The sequence below is a fragment of the Cavia porcellus genome, unplaced genomic scaffold (genome assembly GCF_034190915.1).
Source record: "Cavia porcellus strain 051 isolate PalLab524CR breed Dunkin Hartley unplaced genomic scaffold, mCavPor4.1 scaffold_3, whole genome shotgun sequence".
NCBI lineage: Eukaryota > Metazoa > Chordata > Mammalia > Rodentia > Caviidae > Cavia > Cavia porcellus.
Window position 1 is genome coordinate 46,157,682 of NW_026947486.1, and position 21,492 is coordinate 46,179,173.

General features: G+C 33.7%; 1 protein-coding gene across 3 annotated transcripts; it reads left to right on the forward strand.

The window, feature by feature from the left end:
- The first annotated feature begins 718 nt into the window (after positions 1-718).
- Positions 719-12,397, forward strand: LOC100736121 (putative P2Y purinoceptor 10). Of its 3 annotated transcripts, XM_063246125.1 has the most exons (3): positions 777-826; positions 3,098-3,151; positions 11,336-12,397. In XM_063246125.1, the coding sequence occupies exon 3, from the start codon at positions 11,385-11,387 to the stop codon at positions 12,369-12,371; it is 987 nt and encodes a 328-aa protein (XP_063102195.1). In that variant the 5' UTR covers positions 777-826; positions 3,098-3,151; positions 11,336-11,384; the 3' UTR covers positions 12,372-12,397. The 3 variants fall into 3 exon arrangements, with proteins under 3 accessions (XP_003471101.2, XP_063102195.1, XP_063102196.1); XM_003471053.4 differs by lacking the exon at positions 3,098-3,151 and having other exon boundaries at positions 719-826; XM_063246126.1 differs by lacking the exons at positions 777-826; positions 3,098-3,151 and adding an exon at positions 831-957.
- The last annotated feature ends 9,095 nt before the right edge of the window (positions 12,398-21,492 follow it).

The following is a 21,492-nucleotide window of genomic DNA, read 5'->3' on the forward strand; positions in this document are numbered from 1 at the left end:
CCAAAAAAACAGAGAACATAATTATTAGAATCTGACTACACTAGAGAGAAACTGTGTAACCAGTAATGCTCATTTATTTATCTATGGTTTCATCAAATATTACTTGTTCATCTATTCCCTGTATTATTCATTCAATAAATATCCATAAAAACCCCTAGTGATAATCTATGTAGGAACAAAGAGTTAATTGAGACATATTCTTTATCCTACAGTGGTTTATAGTACATAAGAGGATAAAAAATACACCAACAGCTAAACATTTAATTGTGAATCTAGATTTGAAGGAGTTAAGAGAAGTTTACCCTAGATAGAATAGTTTAAGAAAAAGTAAACTTATTGTTAATTTTGAGTTGTTTTATTGAGACTGCCTCAGACTTTTCCACTGAAACTTGAAAGATTAATAATTTTCCTGTTAAACCTCTTGCAGGTTTTGCTTGATAACTCAACCTTTTTTGCAGAAACTAGTGGAATCTAGTGAGACAGGCATGTGAGTTGTGGTAGATCATATTCTGGGGAAGAGTGAGGAATGCTGATATGCCTTCCCTGTTTGTGCAGTACCTTTGACTCTCTTGTTTGAATTTCTCTGTATCTAGGAAATGAAAAAGAAGCAAAACTTAATTACCATAATGTGCTCAAGGGACTTACTTTCTGTACATGCAAATAAGATTTCTGTGGTGAGACACCAAATATACTCAACTTCCTCTTTCAATAACCAGTTCTTCAGTTGTCAACAGGATATGTGGGTGCCACCCATAGTTAGGCTTAAAAAAAAAAACTCTAGCTTGTTGCAAAGAAACAAGAGTGCATACCCCAGCTGAGCTCCAGGGTAAGTTACAGCCTAGCCCCCGGGAGTTGGTGATTCCATATGGAAGGCTTGGTGGGAACAAAAAAACCAAGAGAGAGGTTGGGGAAGTTGTCTCTGGTTTCTCATCTCAGAATTCTACACTGTGAACAAAGGTGACTGTTTTTGTATCTTACCAGAGTCCAAAGTTAGGGTTAATGCCATCAATTCCCACATGTACACCAGGACCATGAAGTCTGTAATACATCTTAAGGGTTCTTTATAGAGTGGGAGTTGAAAGATGACATAAAATGTTAAGTATTGAGTTGTGCTCAATGAAACTTATCGAGAATATTTGAAAATTTTATCTGATAAAGGGGATTCTGCTGAATTTCTGCGGCTTATTGTTTATCTACTTGCAAAATGAGAGAAGATTTCAGGCATACGATCATTGAATTAGTTAGTTTAGCTCAGAGAGATACTGAGTGCAGTAAGACACTTAGGATTACCAGCTAGTTAGTGGTAGAGCTGGAACTAGTATCTGTGTTTTATAGTACATATCACATTTCCCCTACAGCAGCCTGAATCTTTCAGAGAATACTGTGAATGTATTTAGGACTCTAATGGTTTTTAGTTTAAGAAAAGATAAATTATGTCAGATCATTTCAGAGTCTACCCAGAGGCGTTAATTGATCATTTAGAAGATGTTTTTTTTGTGTGTGAACCTCAACCCTATTTGATAGAAGACCCCAGAAGTGAGATGTCTGTCTTTTCAGTTATTATTACTATTAAAGAGTGTTAGTACTTCTCTGGTTCTGAGCTAAGTTGACTGAGTTGAAAGAAATCTTCTATGAACTATGCAAAATCAGGGAAACCAGGATAACTTTAAGTAAGATGATTAAACTACTTTGTTGTGCTTTTTCTAATTGAAGGATTTTTAAAATTTCTACTTTTTAAAGTTTATTAGTATATGCTTACATTCCCTTGGGAAAGTTGGCTCATGTGTATAATATATCTTAATTCCTTTTTTCATCCTCTTTCTTTTCCCACCTTCCACTTCTGCCTATGCTTTGATCTCTTCCTTTTTTGGGTACATATTTCCAGTCTTTCATGTTTATATTCCTTGTTTAGAGTTTGTACATGTACATAACTCATACCAATTCCTTTTTGCATACTTTATCCCTTCTTTCTCTCCCCTTCTTCTACCTTTAAACATCTTCCCCTTTGATAATGACCTATCACTTTACTTCTTATTATTTATTTTTAATTTTGCTCTTCATCTTTAGTTTTACTCTGGTTTTCTCATGTAAGAAAAAATATGATGGAATATTCTCAATTTCAAGAACCTTGCAAGTGCGGATATTTTTATTTTGGCTGTTCAAATGGATATACAGATCACTGCTATTTCCATTAATTAGGGAATGTGTGCTAGCAATTAAATACAGTAAGATTATTCACAGCTAAAGTAGGTGATATTTAGGTAAACAAAAGTAGCAAATAACTAGAGAATTGCACCTGGGAACAAGTCATACATGTAGGACAATTATTTCTGCAACAATTCAGGTTAAATATAGATCTTTCTTTGGTCAATTGTATTTTGGGGGGCTCCAGCTGAGAATGTCTTTGAGTTCATGTTTTATGGACTTCTCAAATCACAGCGGTGTGGTAGCACAAGACTTCAAATGAATGAACACATTTCTGCCTAGTTTTTGGTGGTCCTTTGTGACTAGCTGTGTTTGAGATAAGCAAGTGGGGGTCTAAGGAGCCAAAGAAGTTACAGCTCCTGTCATATCTCTAGCAAAGAAGACAGAAATAGTTGTGAAACCACAATTTCAATGAGTTCCAACAACAATGGCTGGTGGGGGATGGTTTTTTATTCTATGTAAAAGCTTTTGGCCAAAAGGTTAACGTATACTCCAGATCAAGATATTTTACAGGGAAATGCTTTTCTCTTATTGATTCACATACTTTGCAGGCAGTGTGACGAAGTACATAGGTCAATATACAAACAGTTAAGAAGTCTGGATTATAACCTGTTGTGCTGATAACTCACTGTGTAGCCTTGGGCAAGTTGTTTTATTAGTATTGTCTCAGTAATCTCATCTTCAATAATAGAGGAGCGCTTAGTACAGATGGTTCTAGTCATAAAATGATTTGATTATGAACTGTTGGGTAAATGAGAGGGAGTATACATCATGGATTATTAAATAATGGAGGAATATTAAGGAATATAACTAAAATGGAACTTCTGGAAATGTAGTTCATATCACTAAGACAATCAGATAATATTTCTTAATCTTCATATATTTCTTTCAGATAATCCAGTTATAATAACTTCAACTTTTGGATCACAGGCAACTATTTTTAAAGGTGATAAATATACAATAAGTATATACAATATACAAAAAGTAAACATAAGAAAGGGTTCTAAAGTGACTTTCACAAGGGCAGTGCAATTCATTCAGCATTTTAAATCTCATAATCCATAGTTTCCTCTGATAAACATAGAAATTTCATTTTAGGATCATTGTGAACTTTTTACTTTAATAGTAAGAGCCTGAACTTATAGAAAAATCTACTCATAAAACTGAGTACCAAAAAATTAGTACTTTTGTTTGTAATAGTCAGGAAGATTTTACAAAACTGTACTTCTTGCAGTTTATATTATAGATGAAATAATTTTTGTTTTATTTTGCTTCCAAATATGTTTGATATAATATAATTAATATATGTTTTCAAATAACAAATGCTTTTTTTTTATTTAAAGAAAAGGAAACAAAAAAAATACATGGAGATAAAAAAAAAGGGCAGAAATAATACAAAATTACAGACAAACAAACGGCAAGAAATTGCCGGTTGATAAGTTACACATTGTCATCTTAGAAATAGCTGTTCAGGTTATAGAATTAAAGTATTTAGAATGACATTCAAAAAGTGACCCTACAAACCATTCTGCTCTATGATCGAACATAAACTCAGTAATATGATTATCAGTCCTACACATTTGTTTTATATCTCAAAGAGGGTAAGATTAAACATATCAAAACAGAACTGAACATTTAAAAAAAAACAATTTAAAGAAATACAGATTTCAAAGCAAGTCCACTGGAAATCTTCATTATCTAACTGTCTCTAGTTTCTTACAAATAGTTGTCCCTATCTTCACCCACTTTATATACTTAATGCATATTGCATATTATAGAATTAATCAAATCATTACAGGATGATGAAGTCTTTTTAGGTCCTCAAATTCCAAATTAGGGAAGACAATAGTAACTACCATCGCATCTCTCTTTCTCTTTGTGATAGCTGTCCCCATCTCTACATATGCTGAAGTTGAACTCGAGAAACCAGTCCAATGTCATTCTAATCAGCGAACAATAGATTGCTAGAATTTATATTATAATGCTTTCCATACACTCACTATAAGAATTACTGCTCCAGACCTAAGTCTTGCCTAATAACTGCATTTCTTTGAGGACACTCTAAACTCAGAAAAGTATAGAATTCAATTAAATCCATAGAGATGATTCTGTAAACAAGAGGAAATGAACTTACATTTATTTAATACTTACTATACACGAGACATGAATATCAGTACTTTTCCATTGAAAGTTTACAGTGACCCATGTGTCAGAAACTAAAGTCCTACTTTTACAAATGGGAAAAATAATGTCTGGAGAGATGAAATGAATTATATTAAGTTAGAGAACCAATAAATTAGTCATATGAGTCATGATATGACCCCAAATCTGCCCAAAGAAGATTCTTCTATGTATAAAATATCCCAAGTGCAAACACACTACCTAATATGACCTCCTTCCTAAGTGATTAGAAATCTAGTAGAAGCCATGCATTAAAAATGAAACTTAAATTTTAAGATGGTAGATTGTGAGTGGTCTAATTACTTTACTTAATTTTGAGAATAAAAATAAAATTTATTTCTTCTAAGTAGTAGAGAAAAATGTTTAGTTTTGCAAAATCTATTCAAATCTCTGTTTTTGTGACATCAAACAAGGTTATTTTAAATTGATTGGAATTACTTTAGAAAATAATAGTTTCCAATTCTAGCTGCTACTCCTTGGTTCTGGTTGTAAGTTTGAATAACATCATGGTTATAAAGAACAGACTAGCTTGTGTAATTCTTAAGTCAGATAAAGCCAAGCAAGGTAAATTTTCTAATGACACATAAGTATTGTCTAATTGAACATGGAAGTGTCCCCTCCAAACAACCTTCATTTTCTGTTTAATTTATTCTTCTCCAAGATGACAAGCCCACAGGCTGGCCTTAGCATTAAAGAAAATAGGAGAAACAAACCTGATAAATATATTTACTTACTGATGCTGGTGACTTAAAGAGGAGAGGTGAAAAGAAGAGGAGAATCAGTAGGGTGAAGACTTGTAGAGTTGGTACTAGAGAAAGAATATTCAGTCACCTCAATCCCAGAACCTAAATTACAGCCTTCTGACTGCCACTTTGACCTTAACAGCTTCAGGTAAATGAGATCACTTTTTGAGCATAGTTTCTTCATCCACAAAATTGGAAAGATATCTCCTAATGATTATTTATAATTTGATTTATGGTGATTACTGTACCTAGATATGTATTTACAGTAGCTTGTTAATAGAGGTCAGTATGTAAATTGAGATGGTTGAATTAGGGATGGTGTTGGCAATGGCAGTGGCATTTAAATACCAAAATACCAAAGGCAGTATCCACAAAGTCAGGGCAAATTAGAGATGAAAAAGAGCTGAACAACATTGTCTTCTTTTTTAACAAGGAAGAAAATATAACCCACAGAAGTTAAGGGGCTTATCATAGTTAAACAAAAAGTTTAACTATCATTTGAATAGTTACTAGACTCTTTTATGGGTAGAGTCTGCTGATTCTAGAGATGCCCTAAAGATATTTTTCTTCTTGTTATGTATAAAATATTAAGTTTCTTTTTAGTGTTACTAGTGTTGTGTTTATCAGCTCTGCCTCATTAAATCTCACTATTACACGTGGTTCCTTACAGGCCAAAATTTATGTTTTATGTTACTCAATTTTTTTCCTGCTTTTTCCTTTTTGTATAATTGTCTCTATCAATCTAGCTAAAAGCAACTTGCAGTACTTATGCAACAGGCTGCCTTAAAATTTCCTCTACAATATTAATTAGTCTACTACCTTTAACTCCAGTCTGCTACAAATTTTCAGGGCATGAGCAAAATGTAGACAAAATTTCTGCCACAATACAACATAGAACTGCCAATGAATTCACTGTTCCCAACTGAAACTCTGAGAGAGTCATTTTTCTCACCATATTTAAATCTTCTTAGCTGCAACCAGAATCATACATCACTGTCAGCTTATATCATAGAAGGTTGCATTAAAATGCATCTGAAGACTTGTCCAAATCCTTCCACAAAGGAGTCTCAAAGGCTTCAAAACTGTGTGGTCAGGTTCAGTCATAGCACTGTATTCTGGAACCAATTTTCTGTATTAGTCACTTGTCACTGATACACAATTTTTAACAATCACAACTTAAAGTGGGACAGGTTTAGTTCAGCTCATGGTTTTAGGGGATTCAATTCATAGTTGCCTGGCTCCAAGACAGGATCACTGTGGTGGAGAGACTTGGAAGAAGAAAGCTGTGCATGTCATGGTGGCCAAGAAGCAAAGCCTGAGACCAGTGCCAGCGATGAAAATTAGCGACTAGATATAAGACCCAAGGCTACGGTTCCATGATTCACCCAGACACACCCAGATGTAGATCTATCTAATCTCAGAGACTTGCAAGTCAGTCAAGTTGACATAAACCTAAAAAAACACAAGTTCTTTAAGTAGGAAAGGTAGGTGCAGGGAATTGATGCTAATCAGCTAAACTGAAGACAGCATATTGGGGAAACAGCAGGTAGGACAAATGTATTACCTGCTATATAAAGGTATTTATTATTTTGCTCAATGCCTCTACCCAGATTTTAAATAAAAGATTTTTACCATATATGCAATTCAGTCCAATTATACTAATATTCTTTGAATGTTCATTTGTTAGTAGGTTGGGTTTTGGTTATATACTGATGAGTGAAATGTACATTTCTATGATGCTTATGAAGTTATCACTACTGCAAAGGAAATAGCCAATAGACAAGTAAGCAACATCAAGATATGAATGCTCATGCAGTAAGTAAAATAATAGAAAATATGAGAATATTCAATGATATTTAAGATTCCCTTGATAGTGTTGGTGATGAATATCTCTTGAAAACTGAGATTAAATGGAGACAGAAATAGACAGATTTGTAGGCAGAAAATTCCAGACACAGAGAACAACATGTCCAGGTACTGAAGTTTTTGTGACACAAAGAGTCTGGCTTATGCTCAGAATTAAAACATCTCAGTGTATTTTAAATGAGAGAAAAATGAGGAAAAGAATGGAATTAGATGACCTCTAAGGGCATAGAAGCCATAATAGATAAGATCTTTAGGCCACAAGGAGAAGTTTGGAATTAATGCTAACAGTAAATGAGATCCAGTAATAAATTTTAAATAAAAGTATGATATGACATATCAAAGGAGTATAACATGGAATACATGAGTAAATGTTTAGAAGAAATCAAGAGATGGCATTTCTCCTGATATCAAGGAGTACTAATCTAACAAAATTTCAACAAGTTTGATAAATGCCATTAGAAAGAAGATGGAATATGGAGATAAGTATAGTTTCTAATTATATCATCACTCCCTACACCGTGCAAGTATTTTTGATTCAATGCAATTTATGTAAATTCTCTGAGCCTCAATTTTTTCTTTTATAATATATAACTAATCATAAGGCTGCTGTGAGGCACAACAAAATAATACACAAAAAGTATTTGATATATAAATATATGTTATGCTTCATTAAATTATAATATTAATTTAATATTAGAGTATAGGAAAGTGGATACAGGGGCAAGACAGGAGTACAAGCAGTCCAGTTTGGCAGCTACCATATTGCAGTATTCAAAGAAGATTGATGAAAGTGATCTGGATTCATCAGATGGTCAAAAGAGGAAGATATGGATTGGGAAAAGATTTAAGAGGGAAAATCATGTGACTTATGAGTATATATAGGATAAAAATACAGTGACAGGGGTTTAGGTGACTTTTTAATTTCCAGGTTGAGTCTCTGAGAAAGAAAAAAACATGGCACTGACTGAAAAGAAAGCACTGACTCAGAGTTAAACCATCAATATCACATCTCTTTGTGAGACAGGAACCAAAAGTGCTAGATTAAAAGAGAAAAGATTGGCTACATATCATGGATGGTGAATCAAAGAGAGAGAGAGAGAGAGAGAGAGAGAGAGAGAGAGAGAGAGAGAGAGAAACAGGAAGACAGAGACAGAGACAGAGAGACAAGAGACAGACACACAGAGAGGTAGCATACTTTGCATTTTCTTAGGTTGTTTTCCTTTCTTATATTTCAGAGTGACACAAATTGTTCATAACAAGCTAAATGTTTTCTCTGGGAGATTGTATTTCTGCCCAATCCAAAATAAATTCCACTTCGTGCTCCCTTAAAATGGGATTTTATACTTAATTTTCACTAAAAGATGTCAGGAAAACCATATTCTCCCTTCCTTCAATCTGTCAAAAAGAAAAAAAAAATTGGGGATCCCACCATGGGATAGTGAGTTCACATTGAACTGTGAGTTTTGGAGAGATATAAAGTCACACACACACACACACACAAAACAAAACAAAACAACAAGAGATATGAATTTGAACTCTAGCTTTCTGTTTGCACAGATTTGGCTCCATTATTTAAGACAGATATGTGGTCAAATATAACTCCTTTAATAAGTGAAACTATACCAGTGAAGCAAAAACAGCTGTGTTGGTTAATGCAAAAGCTTTTGTCAGTGCAGTGGCTTTTGTAATGCAAAAAGCTTTTGTAATGCAAAAGCTTTTGTAAGTGACAGTTTGACTTGAATGAATGGGAACTGATTTTAGTTCTTACAATTGAAATGCATATGTAAATCTACTTCCAACTTTTACATCATAATTTATGATGCAGAGCCCATACTGAAGTCAAAATTGGTTCTGGGGAGGAATTGTTGGCTGATTGACATGTATTAGGACAGGTGTTTACTTCTACCTGAAGGGCCAAATTTGAGGAGACTTAGTGTTGTAAGATCATAGTGTATTACTATGGAATTAGATAAGCTCTACCATAATGTGTTTTTCCACATGTCAAAAAGAATATTAGTTAAACTAGCTAACACTACTAAGTAGGCCATCTTAGGAAGAGGCCAGTGGCAGAGTGAGAACAGAAAGCCCTCTCTTTTAATCATTTTTAATCATTTTTATCAGCATAGAGAAAACAACAAACCTGCTTTCTCAGTTACTTTCCTCATTTCGGGTTCAAAATACCTGCCATTCATGAATTAAAGAAAGACAAGCTCATTTTAGATCATCATTTCAGAAGTTTCAATCCAAGTTCAACAGCCTTAATACAGAAACAGGGATAGAGTAAGGGTCTGGGTAGAGGAAAGATGCTTACATCATAGAGCTCAGGAACAAAGAGAAAATGGAAAAGCCAGAGAGGGAGATGTACCCCACCACATCATGGCCTCAGTGACCCACCTCTAAGTGGGTCTTATCTCCTAACAGCAAGTCAGCTGCATCAGAACCCTCCTCTCATAATTCCATTAATTTCTGTGAGCCCAGCTGTGAATACAAGAGGCATTCCAAATCCAAACCACAATACCTGCATTACGATAAATCCCATCATTACAATTTCTAGCTTTCTTACAAAAATGTACTATATCTCTCTGTACCTCAAGTTTTGTCATCTGTATTCTGAGGGTAATAGCACTTTTGTCTATTAAAATATTTTAAAAAATTCAATTACATAATACAATGTGGAAACTTGCAGATTCTGTGATTTATCCTTGACAGTGAAAACATGATAGTTTCTTGCCTTTTCATAATGAGCATTTCTCCACCCCCATTGTAAATCTTACATATATGTACAGGATGACTGAATGTCTTTTGCAAACATATAACAGATGACAGACTAGGGTGAGGGACAGAGAAAAAGGGAAAATGAAAATACCTTTTAGAATAATGGCAGCTCATGCCACATTCCTTTTTCTATCTTTGGATTTTGTACTTTTCTCATATCAGTGGGACTGAATATGATAGAAGAAGCTGTTATGCCACTAATGAGGAGACTCCAATACCACATCACATTTTTGTTGTAAATTTACTTAACACAAAAACAAAATAGAGCAATAACAACAAAAACATTTACCCCATCTGAGAAACAAACTCATTTTTTTTACTTGCAGGAGTAAGTATAACAATCATCCTTGGAGCACAATAGAATGTACGCTTGCAAAATTTGTCTTTGTGTGGAAAATATGGGAAGAAAATTTTTCTGGGTAATAGGTCCCTTGTCCTTACACTTGAAGTCCCAGATACTCCCTTTAATTGATACGTGGATATTACAAACTCCTCTATGTGCTTTGCTTATTTTACCTATGCTAAATAGAAGTCAAGTTAGATCATTTCTAAAGGTCCTTTTCATTCTGAACATTTACAAAATAGCTAAAACAAAAGATTTAGTTTTTTGCTATCCTTTCATTCTCAGCTTAATTCCTTCAACTCCATGGCCAGACCTTGAGAAACCCTAAAAATTACCTTGCTCTCTCCCTGCCCACAATAAAAGCTCATTTTATTGAATTATACAATAAGACTAAAGATGTCAAAAGGTTTCCTTCCTGTAATATCTTTGATAAATAAAAACATTAACTCTTAAATTACTTTCAGAAATTATTTTCTTTGCTGGTACATTTAGCAATGTTCACTGTGACTGTTGGAAAATATGTTATCCTGATGATGCCATACCAGTACAATGCTCCTTTTAGAGTGAGAAACTTGTTTATTCTCTTCCAAGATGACATGAGGAGAAAAATCTTACCTCAGTTTATAAATTCATATAGTGAAGTTTTCAAGTAAATGTAGAATTAAACATAACCCAAGGGGGATAAAAAGCAGGAGAACTTCAGAGTCACAAGTTATGATAATATAACAATGGAGGCTCAAGTAGGAGGGCTATTTTCTGAATGCTGACATTACACTGTAGAAAGTTAGGACTCAATGAGGAAGGGGAGAAATAAGGCCCACCAAAAATGAGACTAAATTTCTTCTGTTGTGATTGTGAGTGAGCAATACTCACTCTAAGCATGGATTTTGTTAAGGAAAATTTTGAGGGAAAAGAAATGTACTCAAATTCTATATTGTTTGTGCTTTTGTAAGAACTATAAACTGAATGTTTCAAGACAAACTTCTTTGCAAGATTTAACTTGGAGGATCTAAGAAAGCAGTTGTGAGATAATTCCATTATTCCCTAATTGATTCAGTGTTAGACTAGATCAGTCATAAATTTTGCTTAAGACAATTACATTTTATTCTATAAGTAGGTCCTTTCTAATTTTAATATTTCATCTCTCTAAATGTAACAAAATATGTTTGAATGTTGACTAAGAACTAGTTAACCATTTTATTTTTCTTTTTGTTTTGAACAGAAGACCATAAATCGTGGCATACCTTGGTGAATACACTGAAGGGTTCAAGATGGTTAGCAACAGTAATGGTGATAGTGAGACTAACTGCAGCATCACTGATATGCAATTTCGGTACCACTTGTATGCAGCCACCTACACCATCATATTCATCCCTGGTCTTCTTGCCAACAGTGCAGCCTTGTGGGTTCTGTGCCGCTTCATCAGCAAGAAAAACAAAGCAGTCATTTTCATGATCAATCTCTCTGTGGCTGACCTTGCTCACGTGCTGTCCTTACCCCTCCGGATTTACTACTACATCAGCAAGGAGTGGCCTTTCCAGAGGGCCCTTTGCCTGCTGTGCTTTTACCTGAAGTATCTCAACATGTATGCCAGTATTTGCTTCCTGACATGCATCAGCCTTCAGAGATGTTTTTTTCTCCTCAAGCCATTCAGAGCCCGAAACTGGAAGCGTAGGTACGATGTGGTCATAAGTGCTATCATCTGGGTCACTGTGGGGATTGCTTGTTTACCATTTCCCATCCTCAGAAGCACGAATTTAGGCAACAACACTAACTCCTGCTTTGCTGATCTTGGCTACAAGCCAATGAATGCAGTGGTTTTGGTCACAATGATTACAGTTGCTGAACTTGCTGGATTTGTGATTCCAGTGATCATCATTGCATATTGTACTTGGAAAACCATTATATCCTTAAAAGAACCATCAATGGCTTTTCAAGGGATCAATGAGAAGAAAAAAGCACTTCGGATGGTTTTCATGTGTGCTGCAGTCTTCTTTATCTGCTTCACTCCCTATCATATTAACTTTATTTTTTATACCATGGTAAAGGAAACCATCATTAGCAGTTGTTCCATTGTCAAAAGTACACTGTATTTCCATCCTTATTGTCTTTGCCTTGCAAGTCTCTCTTGCCTTTTTGATCCAATTCTGTATTATTTCATGGCTTCAGAGTTTCGAGACCAACTATCTCGCCATGGCAACTCTGTGACCCGTTCTCGGCTCATGAGCAGGGAGAGTGGTTCATCAATGGTTAGCTAAAAAATAAATTGTCTTTTTAATTATGATTTTTGTTTACTTGCAGTCTCTGGATTTTTTAAAAGGCTAGGATTCCCAACTAAACAAAATCTTTAATTGAACCTCTGAAACAATAGAAATAAATATTTTTTGTGACAATGTGGTCACAAGAAAGATGATGGGGCAAAGTATGAAAAATGTGGGATAAGAATGAATGATATAATTAATCTATTTCCTTTTTAAATTTTTAAGGCATTCTGTTAGTTAAGACCTCTGGAATGTTTGTTGAGTAGATCAGACTGGACTAGAAACTAAACTGCAGCTCAGGTTGATTCTTGGACTTTTTATCCTCCTATCTGAGTACACATTTTTTACAGATGGTTTTAATCAAATAGAAATTGATTAGTTTAAAAATTTATTCAGTAAATTGCATATTGTTAATAAAATATAATCAATTCAAGGATCATTTTTACCAGGTAAAATTGATCTCATTCTTAAAACCTTTATTTTTCAAAGAAATATTCAACCCCAAAGATAAAATCACAGGCAAAGGGGAATGGAGGATTTAAGCATAGTGTACATAACTTCCCAGAACATAACTGTATTACTGAATTAAGGTTGTGTAAATGTGTTCATTCTTTGAAAATGTATTGGAAATCTATTATATTCTTGAGTGTCAATTTCTTAGTTCCTGTAATGTATAGCAAATTATTTGGCCCCTCCAATACACATGTTATCATATGAAAATGAGTAAGTAGAACAAGTAGAATGCAATACAAATGAATAAATGGGTATCAGGGAAGTAAAGCATATTGCATTCAGATAAACACTTGTAGGCTAAAATTTTCCCAGTATATAGCCCTTACACAGAAATTATTCCCTTTGACTGTGTTGTTATATTTATCTAGTTGATAGTAAGTTTGATTTTAATGGTGGGGACAGACAAAAGCTAAGCCATATGTGATCAAGACCATTTCATCCTGATTTTTGTAGCCATATCAATATTCAGGTCACAAGGCATTCAATGATATACATAATGTTTTAATAATATACCAATTTACAGAGTTCTGATGATAAAGGTATGCATCCCAAGTACTACATTATTTTTCACAAAATACAGCTAAGGCATAATGAAGTTCATATAAAATCGATAAATAGACTAAAGAAAGCTGTAATTCTGAATGACAAACATTTGGTAAAATACACACTTTTAAAAATATACTTGTCTGATTCTTAAACATTCCTACATATCACTCAGAAAAAATTATGAGATTTTGAAAAGCTTTTCCATGAGCAGTTATATTGTAAACCAGGATTTTTGGAAGATATCTGTCCAAATCCATTTGGAAACTTTTCAAAATCTGTTGATGAAACACTATTTAAAGTTCTGCTAGTTTGGGTAAAAATGAGAAGACTATAATAATTTTTACAATTCACATGAGTTTAAAAGCAGTGTTTTCTTAATTGGGTGTGTTTTTTTCCCCTCTACAAAGCATTAAGCACTACCAAAGAATATAATATAATAATTTTCAATAATTAAATAAATTGAATTTATAAAATATGGGATTATTTCTATTAAAGTAGTAAGCATCAGGCTATTGTTTTAAAATTTGATTTGTGCCAAAGACATAGCTAAGCAGCATAGCACCTGCCTGGCAAGCACATGGTCATGAATTTGATTCCTGATTTCAAAAATAAAAATACAATAAAATTAATATTTGACTTCCCTGTTGTAAGATGGCTTTTATGGAAAAATTTGTTTCTCCTAATATTTTCTGCATATTTTAAAAGAATATAATCTATAATAATTGGAAAATAATTGCTTACAATGTTAATTTTAAAACACATTATTATTTTAGGTATAAAATTATTGGTATCATATTAACATTCTGAGTTAGTACTAAACTTTTAAGCACATTACAAATGCAATACACAATTATAAGAAAAAGTATGATGTTATCTTTCAAGACTTTGAAAAGATAGCTCCCCAAATTCTGAAAGTTACTATTAATAAATAAGATATTTAGTTTCTGGAAATTTTAATTGTTAAGCACTTTGTTTTGGGAAGAGAAAATTAGTTTTACTTTTAATTTAAATATTCATTTGTCCACTTAAGTCATATGAAAAGCATTTTTAATATACAGAATTGATAAAGTATGGAAGAACTGGGTTTTAAATTTTTTAAAAGAGATTAAGATAAAAGAGGACATAACAAAGCAGATCAGAAGAGAACAATTTAAGCAACATAGTATTTCACCACACGAAAACCTGTAATTAACAGTAGATAACATAATGTCTCTTTCCTTGAAATAGTTAACCATACTTTCATACACAATAGTATCAAACATAACAAAATAGTACAAAATCATTAACGAGAATCAAAGTATTACCGGGAATTTAGAACCAAATAACAGAAAATGATCAGTGGCTACTATATTATCTCATTGTCCATAAAAATTTTGTTTATACTACCACACATGATAAAATCCAATAAGATACCATATGATAGAACCAATGGAAACAGAAGAAAAAAAGTATAGTAAGACTTCTAAACAAGATGATAGTTAGTCAACACTGGCTATTGTAATGTCTTGTTTTCTTCAAAATAGCTGTTCATACTATCACAGATAATAAAATCAGCCATTCAGGGTAAAACCATTCCAACTAATGAATGGAAACATTATAAGGCTTCAAAGCAATGTAATGAGGAATCATGATTACTATAAACTTTTATGTAATCTTACCATTTATTACACTAGGGAGATTATACAGTATATGTACATGTTAGTTGATTTATTTCACTTACGAGTGTGGTCTCAAGTTGCATCCATTTATTTATAAATATCTCACTGTGATCATTTTTTATAGCTGAGTAGTACTTCATTCTATAAAAATACCACAAAATTTATCCACTCCTCAATTGTGGGACACTTAGGTTGTTTCCAAGATCTACCTATTAAAATTGTGCTATCATAAACATGGGTATACATATATCACTGTGGTATGATGTTTTCAGTTCTTCTGGGAATATGCCTAGAAGTGGAATAGTTGGATCAAAAGGGACTGTCAATCCTAGCATTTTAACAAATCTCCAGACTGACCTCCAAAGTTGTTGCACCAGTATACACTCCCACCAAAAGTGCAGGGCAGTTCCTTTTTCTCCACAGTCTCTCCAGCATTTGTAGTTGGTAGTTTTCCTGATCCTGGCCATTCTTTCTGGAGTGAGATGCAATCTCAGTATCGTTTTAATTTGCATTTCTCTAGTGACAAATGATGATGAAAATTTTGCATGTATTTATTTTCCATATGTAATTCTTCATCTGAGAACTGTGTATTCATCTCAGATGCCCATTTTTGGATTGGGTCTTGGAATTTCGGTCATCTGATTTTTTAAAAAAAATTTATATGTTTTAAACAGAAGTCCTTTGTCTGAGGGACAGTTCACTAAGATTTTTCCCAGTTTGTGCATTTTCTTTTCAATATGCTGGAGATTTCTATTGACATGCAGAAACTTTTTGATAAGATGTGATCCCAGTTATTGATTCTAGGAAGTATTTCCCATGTGGTTTGATTCGTGTTTATTAATTCTCTATCTAACCCTATGTCTTCAAGATTTTTACCCAATTTGTCTTTCAATAGATTTAGCATTTCTGTTTTAATATTTAGATGTTTGATCCATTTAGATTTTAGTTTAGTACATGGTGATAGGCATGGGTCTAATTTTAGTTTTCAGCACATGAAGAGCCAGTTTTTCCAGCACCATTTATTAAAGAGACTATTGTTCTTCCAGGGCACATGTTTGGCCCCTTTATTAAAGATAAGGTGGTTGAGTGTATTTGCACAGTTGTGGTTGTGTCTTCTAATCTATTCCCTTGATTTTCAGATCTGTTTTTATTCCAATGCCATGTTGATTTTATTCCAGTAGGTTTGTAATAAAACTTCAAGTAATGAATTTTGATGCCTCCCATGTAGCTTTTGCTGCTTAGAATTCTCTTTGCTATTCTAGGTCTAGTCTGCTCCAGATGAATTTTAGGAGTGATTTCTCTAGATCTATGAGCTATGTTGATGGTATTTTCATTGGGATTGCACTGAATCTGTATAACAGTTTTGGGAGAATGGCCATTTACACAATATTTATTCTTCCTTTCCATGAACAAGGAATATCTTTCCATTTTCTGAAATCTTTCTTATTCAATTTCTTTTTTCAGAGTATTATACTTTTCCTTGTATAAATCTTTTACTTCTTTTGTGAAATTAATGCCTAAGTATTTCATTTTATTGGATGCTAATGTGAAGGTGTGGCTTCTCTTATTTCTCTGTCTGTGATTTTGTTGTTAATGTATAGGAATGCTATTGATTTTTTAGTATTGATTTTGTATCCAGATACATTGCTGAATTTATTTATTGTATCTGGGAGACTTTCAATGGAGTTTTGAGGGTCTTCTACGTAGAGTATCATGTCATCTGCAAACAATGATAATTTAAGTTCCTCTTTTCCTATCTTTACCCCTATTATATCTCTCTTGTCTAATTGCTCTGGCTAATATTTACAGTACTATGTTGAACAGGAGCAGTGATAAGGGATATCCTTGTCTTGAGCCTGATTTTAAGGTAAAAGCATTCAGTTTTTGGTCATTAAATACGATGCTGGCTTTTGGTTTGTCATAGATGGCCTTTATCATATTGAGGTAAAGACCATCTATTCCAATTTTCTGTAAGGTTCTTATCATGAATGAGTGTTGGACCTTATCAAAAGCTTTTTCTGCATCTATAGAAATGATCATGTGATTCTTACTTTTGGCTTTATTGGTATGGTGGATTATATTTATTGATTTACATATGTTGAACCATCCCTGCACACCTGGGATGAATCTCCCTTGGTCATGGTGTATAATATTCTTGATGATTTGCTACATCTTGTTTGCCAATATTTTATTGAGGATTTTTGCATCTGTGTTCATTAGGGAGATTGGTCTGTAGTTCTCTTTTAGTTGGGTCTTCCTCAGGTTTTGGTACTAGAGTAATATTTGCTTCCAGGAAAGACTTAGAAAGGATTGTTTCCCTTTCAATTTCATTGAAGTATTTGAGGATTGTTGGCTTTATGTATTCTTTGTATTTCTTATAAAATTCTGCAGTGAATCCGTCTAGGCCTGGTCTCTTTTTTTATAGGTAAGGACTTAGTTACATTTTCAATTTCATTAATAAAATTTGATTTATTCAGCAGTTTTACATCTTCTTGACCCAGTTTTGTTACTTCATATGTTTCTAGGAATCTGTCCATTTCTTTTGAGTTATTGAACCTATGAGAGAAGAGGTTTTTGAAATAGGTGTTGACAATCTTCTGTATTTCCACAGAGCCTATAGTGAAGTCACATTTTATTCCATATTGCATAAATTTGAGCTTTTTCTTCCCTGTTTTGCAAAATAAGTTTGGCTAGGGGCTTATCAATGTTATTTATTCTTTCAAGGAACCAATTCTTTGATTCATTGATTCTTTTGATTGTTTTCTGAGTCTCTATTGCATTAATTTCTGCTCTGATTTTTCTTATTGCCTCCCTTCTTTTGGTTTTGGGCTTGACTCACTATTCTTTTTCTAGATGTTTGAGGTGTGGCATCAGTTTATTTATGTGTATTTGTTCTGTTTTCCTGATGTGGGAACTCAGTGCAATAAATTTTCCTCTGAGTACTGCTTTTATTGCATCCCACAGATTCTGGTAAGTTGTATTTGTATTTTTCTTTGCTTGTAGGTATTGTTTAATTTCTTCTTTAATTTCCCTGTGACCCACTGATTGCTAAAGAGAGTATTATTTAATTTCCATGTGTTTGTGTGGTTTTTGAAGTTTCTTTTGTCATTAATATCTGGTTTCATGGCTCTATGATCTGATAATATGCATGAGATATTTTCAATTTTTTGCATATATTTAAATATGTTCTGTGGGCTAGTATATGGTCCATTTTAGAGAATGTCCCATGTACTGCTAAAAAGAATGTATATTCTGAAGTTGTTGGATTGTACATTCTGTATATGTCTATCAAGTCCTTTTGCTCAGAGGTGTGATTCAGTTCTGTTATTTATTGATTTTCTGTCTGGTTGATCTGCCCCTTGGTGTCAGTGGCGTGTTAAGGTCTCCTGTTATAATTGTGTTATTGCTAATTTGATTTTTCATTTCTATTAATACTTGCTTTGTATAACTGGGTTCTTTGGAATTTGGTACATATACATTTAATATTGTTATCTCTTCCTCTTTATGTTTTCTCCTAGCCAGTATTTAGTGACCTTCTTTATGTCTTAGGCGCATTCTTCGTTTGAAGCTCACATTTTCTACAAACAAAATAGCTACGCCTGAATGTTTTTGCTTCCTGTTGCATGAAGTATTGTTTTCCATCTATTGACTTTCAGTCCATAAGTTTCCATTTGGGTTAGAAGTGTTTCTTGCAGACAGCATATGGATAGATGTTGTTTCTTGGTCAATTCTGCCAGTTTGTTTCTTTTATTTATTTATTTAATTTTTTCCAGTTTGTTTCTTTTAATTGGTGATTTGAGGCCATTTACATTGATGGTTATAACTGTTATATATTGGTGTATTGTTGACATGTTATCTTTTGTGCTGTTGCATCTTTATGTTTCCATGCTGTGTAATTGTCTGCCTTGCTTAGTGGTTTTTTTCCTTTGTGTATATAAACTGTCTTTCTGTATTCTTTGCAGGGTTGAATTGGTGATCCTGAAGCCTTTCAGCTGTTCTTTGTCATGGAAGTATCTTATTTCTCATCCATTTTGAAGAACAGTTTTGCAGGGTACGTCAGTCTAGATTGGAAGTCATTTTCCTTTAGTATCTGAAATACTTCACTCCGTGCTCTTCTTCACTTCATTATTTGTGTTGATAAGTCTCCTCTGATTCTGTTTGGCTTCCTTTATAGGTGGTCTGTCTTTTCTTTCTAACAGCTTTTAGTGTTCTGTTCTTATTTTGGATGGTGATTATTATATGTCTAGGATGGTGAATATTATATGCCTGGGTGTAGTTTTATTTTGGTTATGCCTGTTTGGGGTTTTATATGTTTCTCTAATCTGTATGTTAGTTTCCATTCTCATGTTTTGGAAATTTCCAGCTATTACTTCTGTAAATAGCTTTTTGATATTATTTGTGTTATCCCCTTCTTTTTCATTTATCCCTATCAGTCTTATGTTGTTTTTCTTTGCATAATCTTTCAGCTGTTGAATTGTTATTTCCTGATTCCTTGTTATTTTTAAGAGATCTTTCCTTTCTTGTTCACTAGTTACAATCTTGTCTTTGAGGTCTGAAATTCTATCTTCACTTTCATTGAGGTGATTTTTGACAACTTTCAATGGAATTTTTGATTTCTTATATATCTCTTTGAATCTGCTTCATGTATTGTCTTTGTTTCTTATAGTGTTCATCAGGATTTTTTTTTCAGTTCTCTAAGTTTTTTAACTATGTCTTCTTTCGATGTGTTCAGCATCTCTTTTATTACTTTTATCATTTCTTCTTTTACCTTGGAGATTATTTCTACTTTGAATTCCTTTAAAGCTTCCCAGAGTGGCTTGATTTCAGTTGCTTTTATTTCAAGTATTACAGGTGTATGGCATATATTTTCTTCTATCTACATGGCTCTTAGGCTTTCTTGGGATGGGCTGGAAGTTTGAAGTTGCATTTTGGTCTTTTGTTTTGTCATTTTCCTTTATTCTTGTGTTTTACCTGTTGATCCAAGGCTTCCCCTGGGCATGATGGAAGTCGTTTCCTATGCCTTTGGCTCCTGGGACTGAATGGAGGTTCCTGATCATGGTCCAGTCATGCCCAGAGGACCTCCCATTCCACTTCCAGTGTTCCAGGAAGCTGGGTGGGCAACTAATCACTGTGGGTGATGGTCCAAAGCTTTCCCTTGCCATGAACCAATGGGCTGGAACTCACTTCATGTGCTCTCAACTCCCCTGATTCAAGAAGCTCCTTGGGTGTAATCTAGTGAAGCCCCAAAACTAATCTAGTGAAGTATCCCAAACCTAGTCTAACGTGGCTGGAAGCTGGGTGGTTCTTTGACCTCTGGGAATGATGATCTTAAACTCTCCAGTGGCTCAGGATGGTGAACAGGAGCTCCCCTCCTTGGCTACACAGTTCCCTCCTCAGGCAGCAGAGTTCCGGGATTGAAAGAAGGTCACTGGCATGGTCCAGACAGGACAGAAACCTGCAGAGCCCAGTCTAGTGTGGCTGGAAGATGGGCACCCGAAGAACTTGTTTTATAGAAGCTGAATTTCCAATGGGATACTAAAGGCAAAATGAAAAAAAAAAAGCAACAGATTTTTAGGAGCTATGAACATAGACTATGGGGTTTTCTAAACATTGGAATCATTCTGGTGAATTTCTACAACCTGTGAAATTATATTTTAATTGGGCCTAGCATGATGGGATGTTCACAATGTGACTCTAAATATATAGGAATGAAAAGTATCCTTGAACACACTCTTGTACTAAAGTTGCAAAATGAAAACAATTCCTGAGAGCAGAGCAGAGTGCTAGTGAGTAATATAATTTTGTTAGAATATAGAGTATATAATAATTACAAAACTGTAAAAGTTAGAGGCCTATAATATAGAGGAATGTGAATCCCAAGGATAACATTTGTGTGATGACTTGAGGCAAATTGCATTGTAAAAAGTTTTTAAATTAAAACCTTATACATAATGAATTTTGAGAAAAAATCCATTAGACAAAACAATATAGTAACAGGTATAGTGGAAAATGTATTTCTTTCTGTGGTTTAAGTTCAATAGATAATTTCACAAAAACATACATGAATGCTCAGAGACATAAAACAGAATTAACTATTGTTCATTGAGCCTAATAATGTAACAGTCTTTATATTGATTATCATATTTAATTATCACAATATTTCCATGAAATATTATAATTACTCCCACTTTTCAGATTGGAGGTAAAACAACTACAGAGATAATAACTTGCTCAAATGTATTCAGCTAGTAAATGTTAGAACAGAATTTTTTTAGCTATGGAAGAAAAATTTATAGCTCAGGGTCTTAGCCACTGTCGATATGTTTTTCTTTTTTAATTTTATTTAAGAGGAAAAAGAGAAAAACACAAAACAAAACAAAGCGGTATAAGGTTACACATAA

Excerpts from the sequence above, each read along its gene's own strand:
- LOC100736121 (XM_003471053.4), top strand. The coding sequence starts at position 11,385 with ATGGTTAGCAACAGTAATGGTGATAGTGAGACTAACTGCAGCATCACT.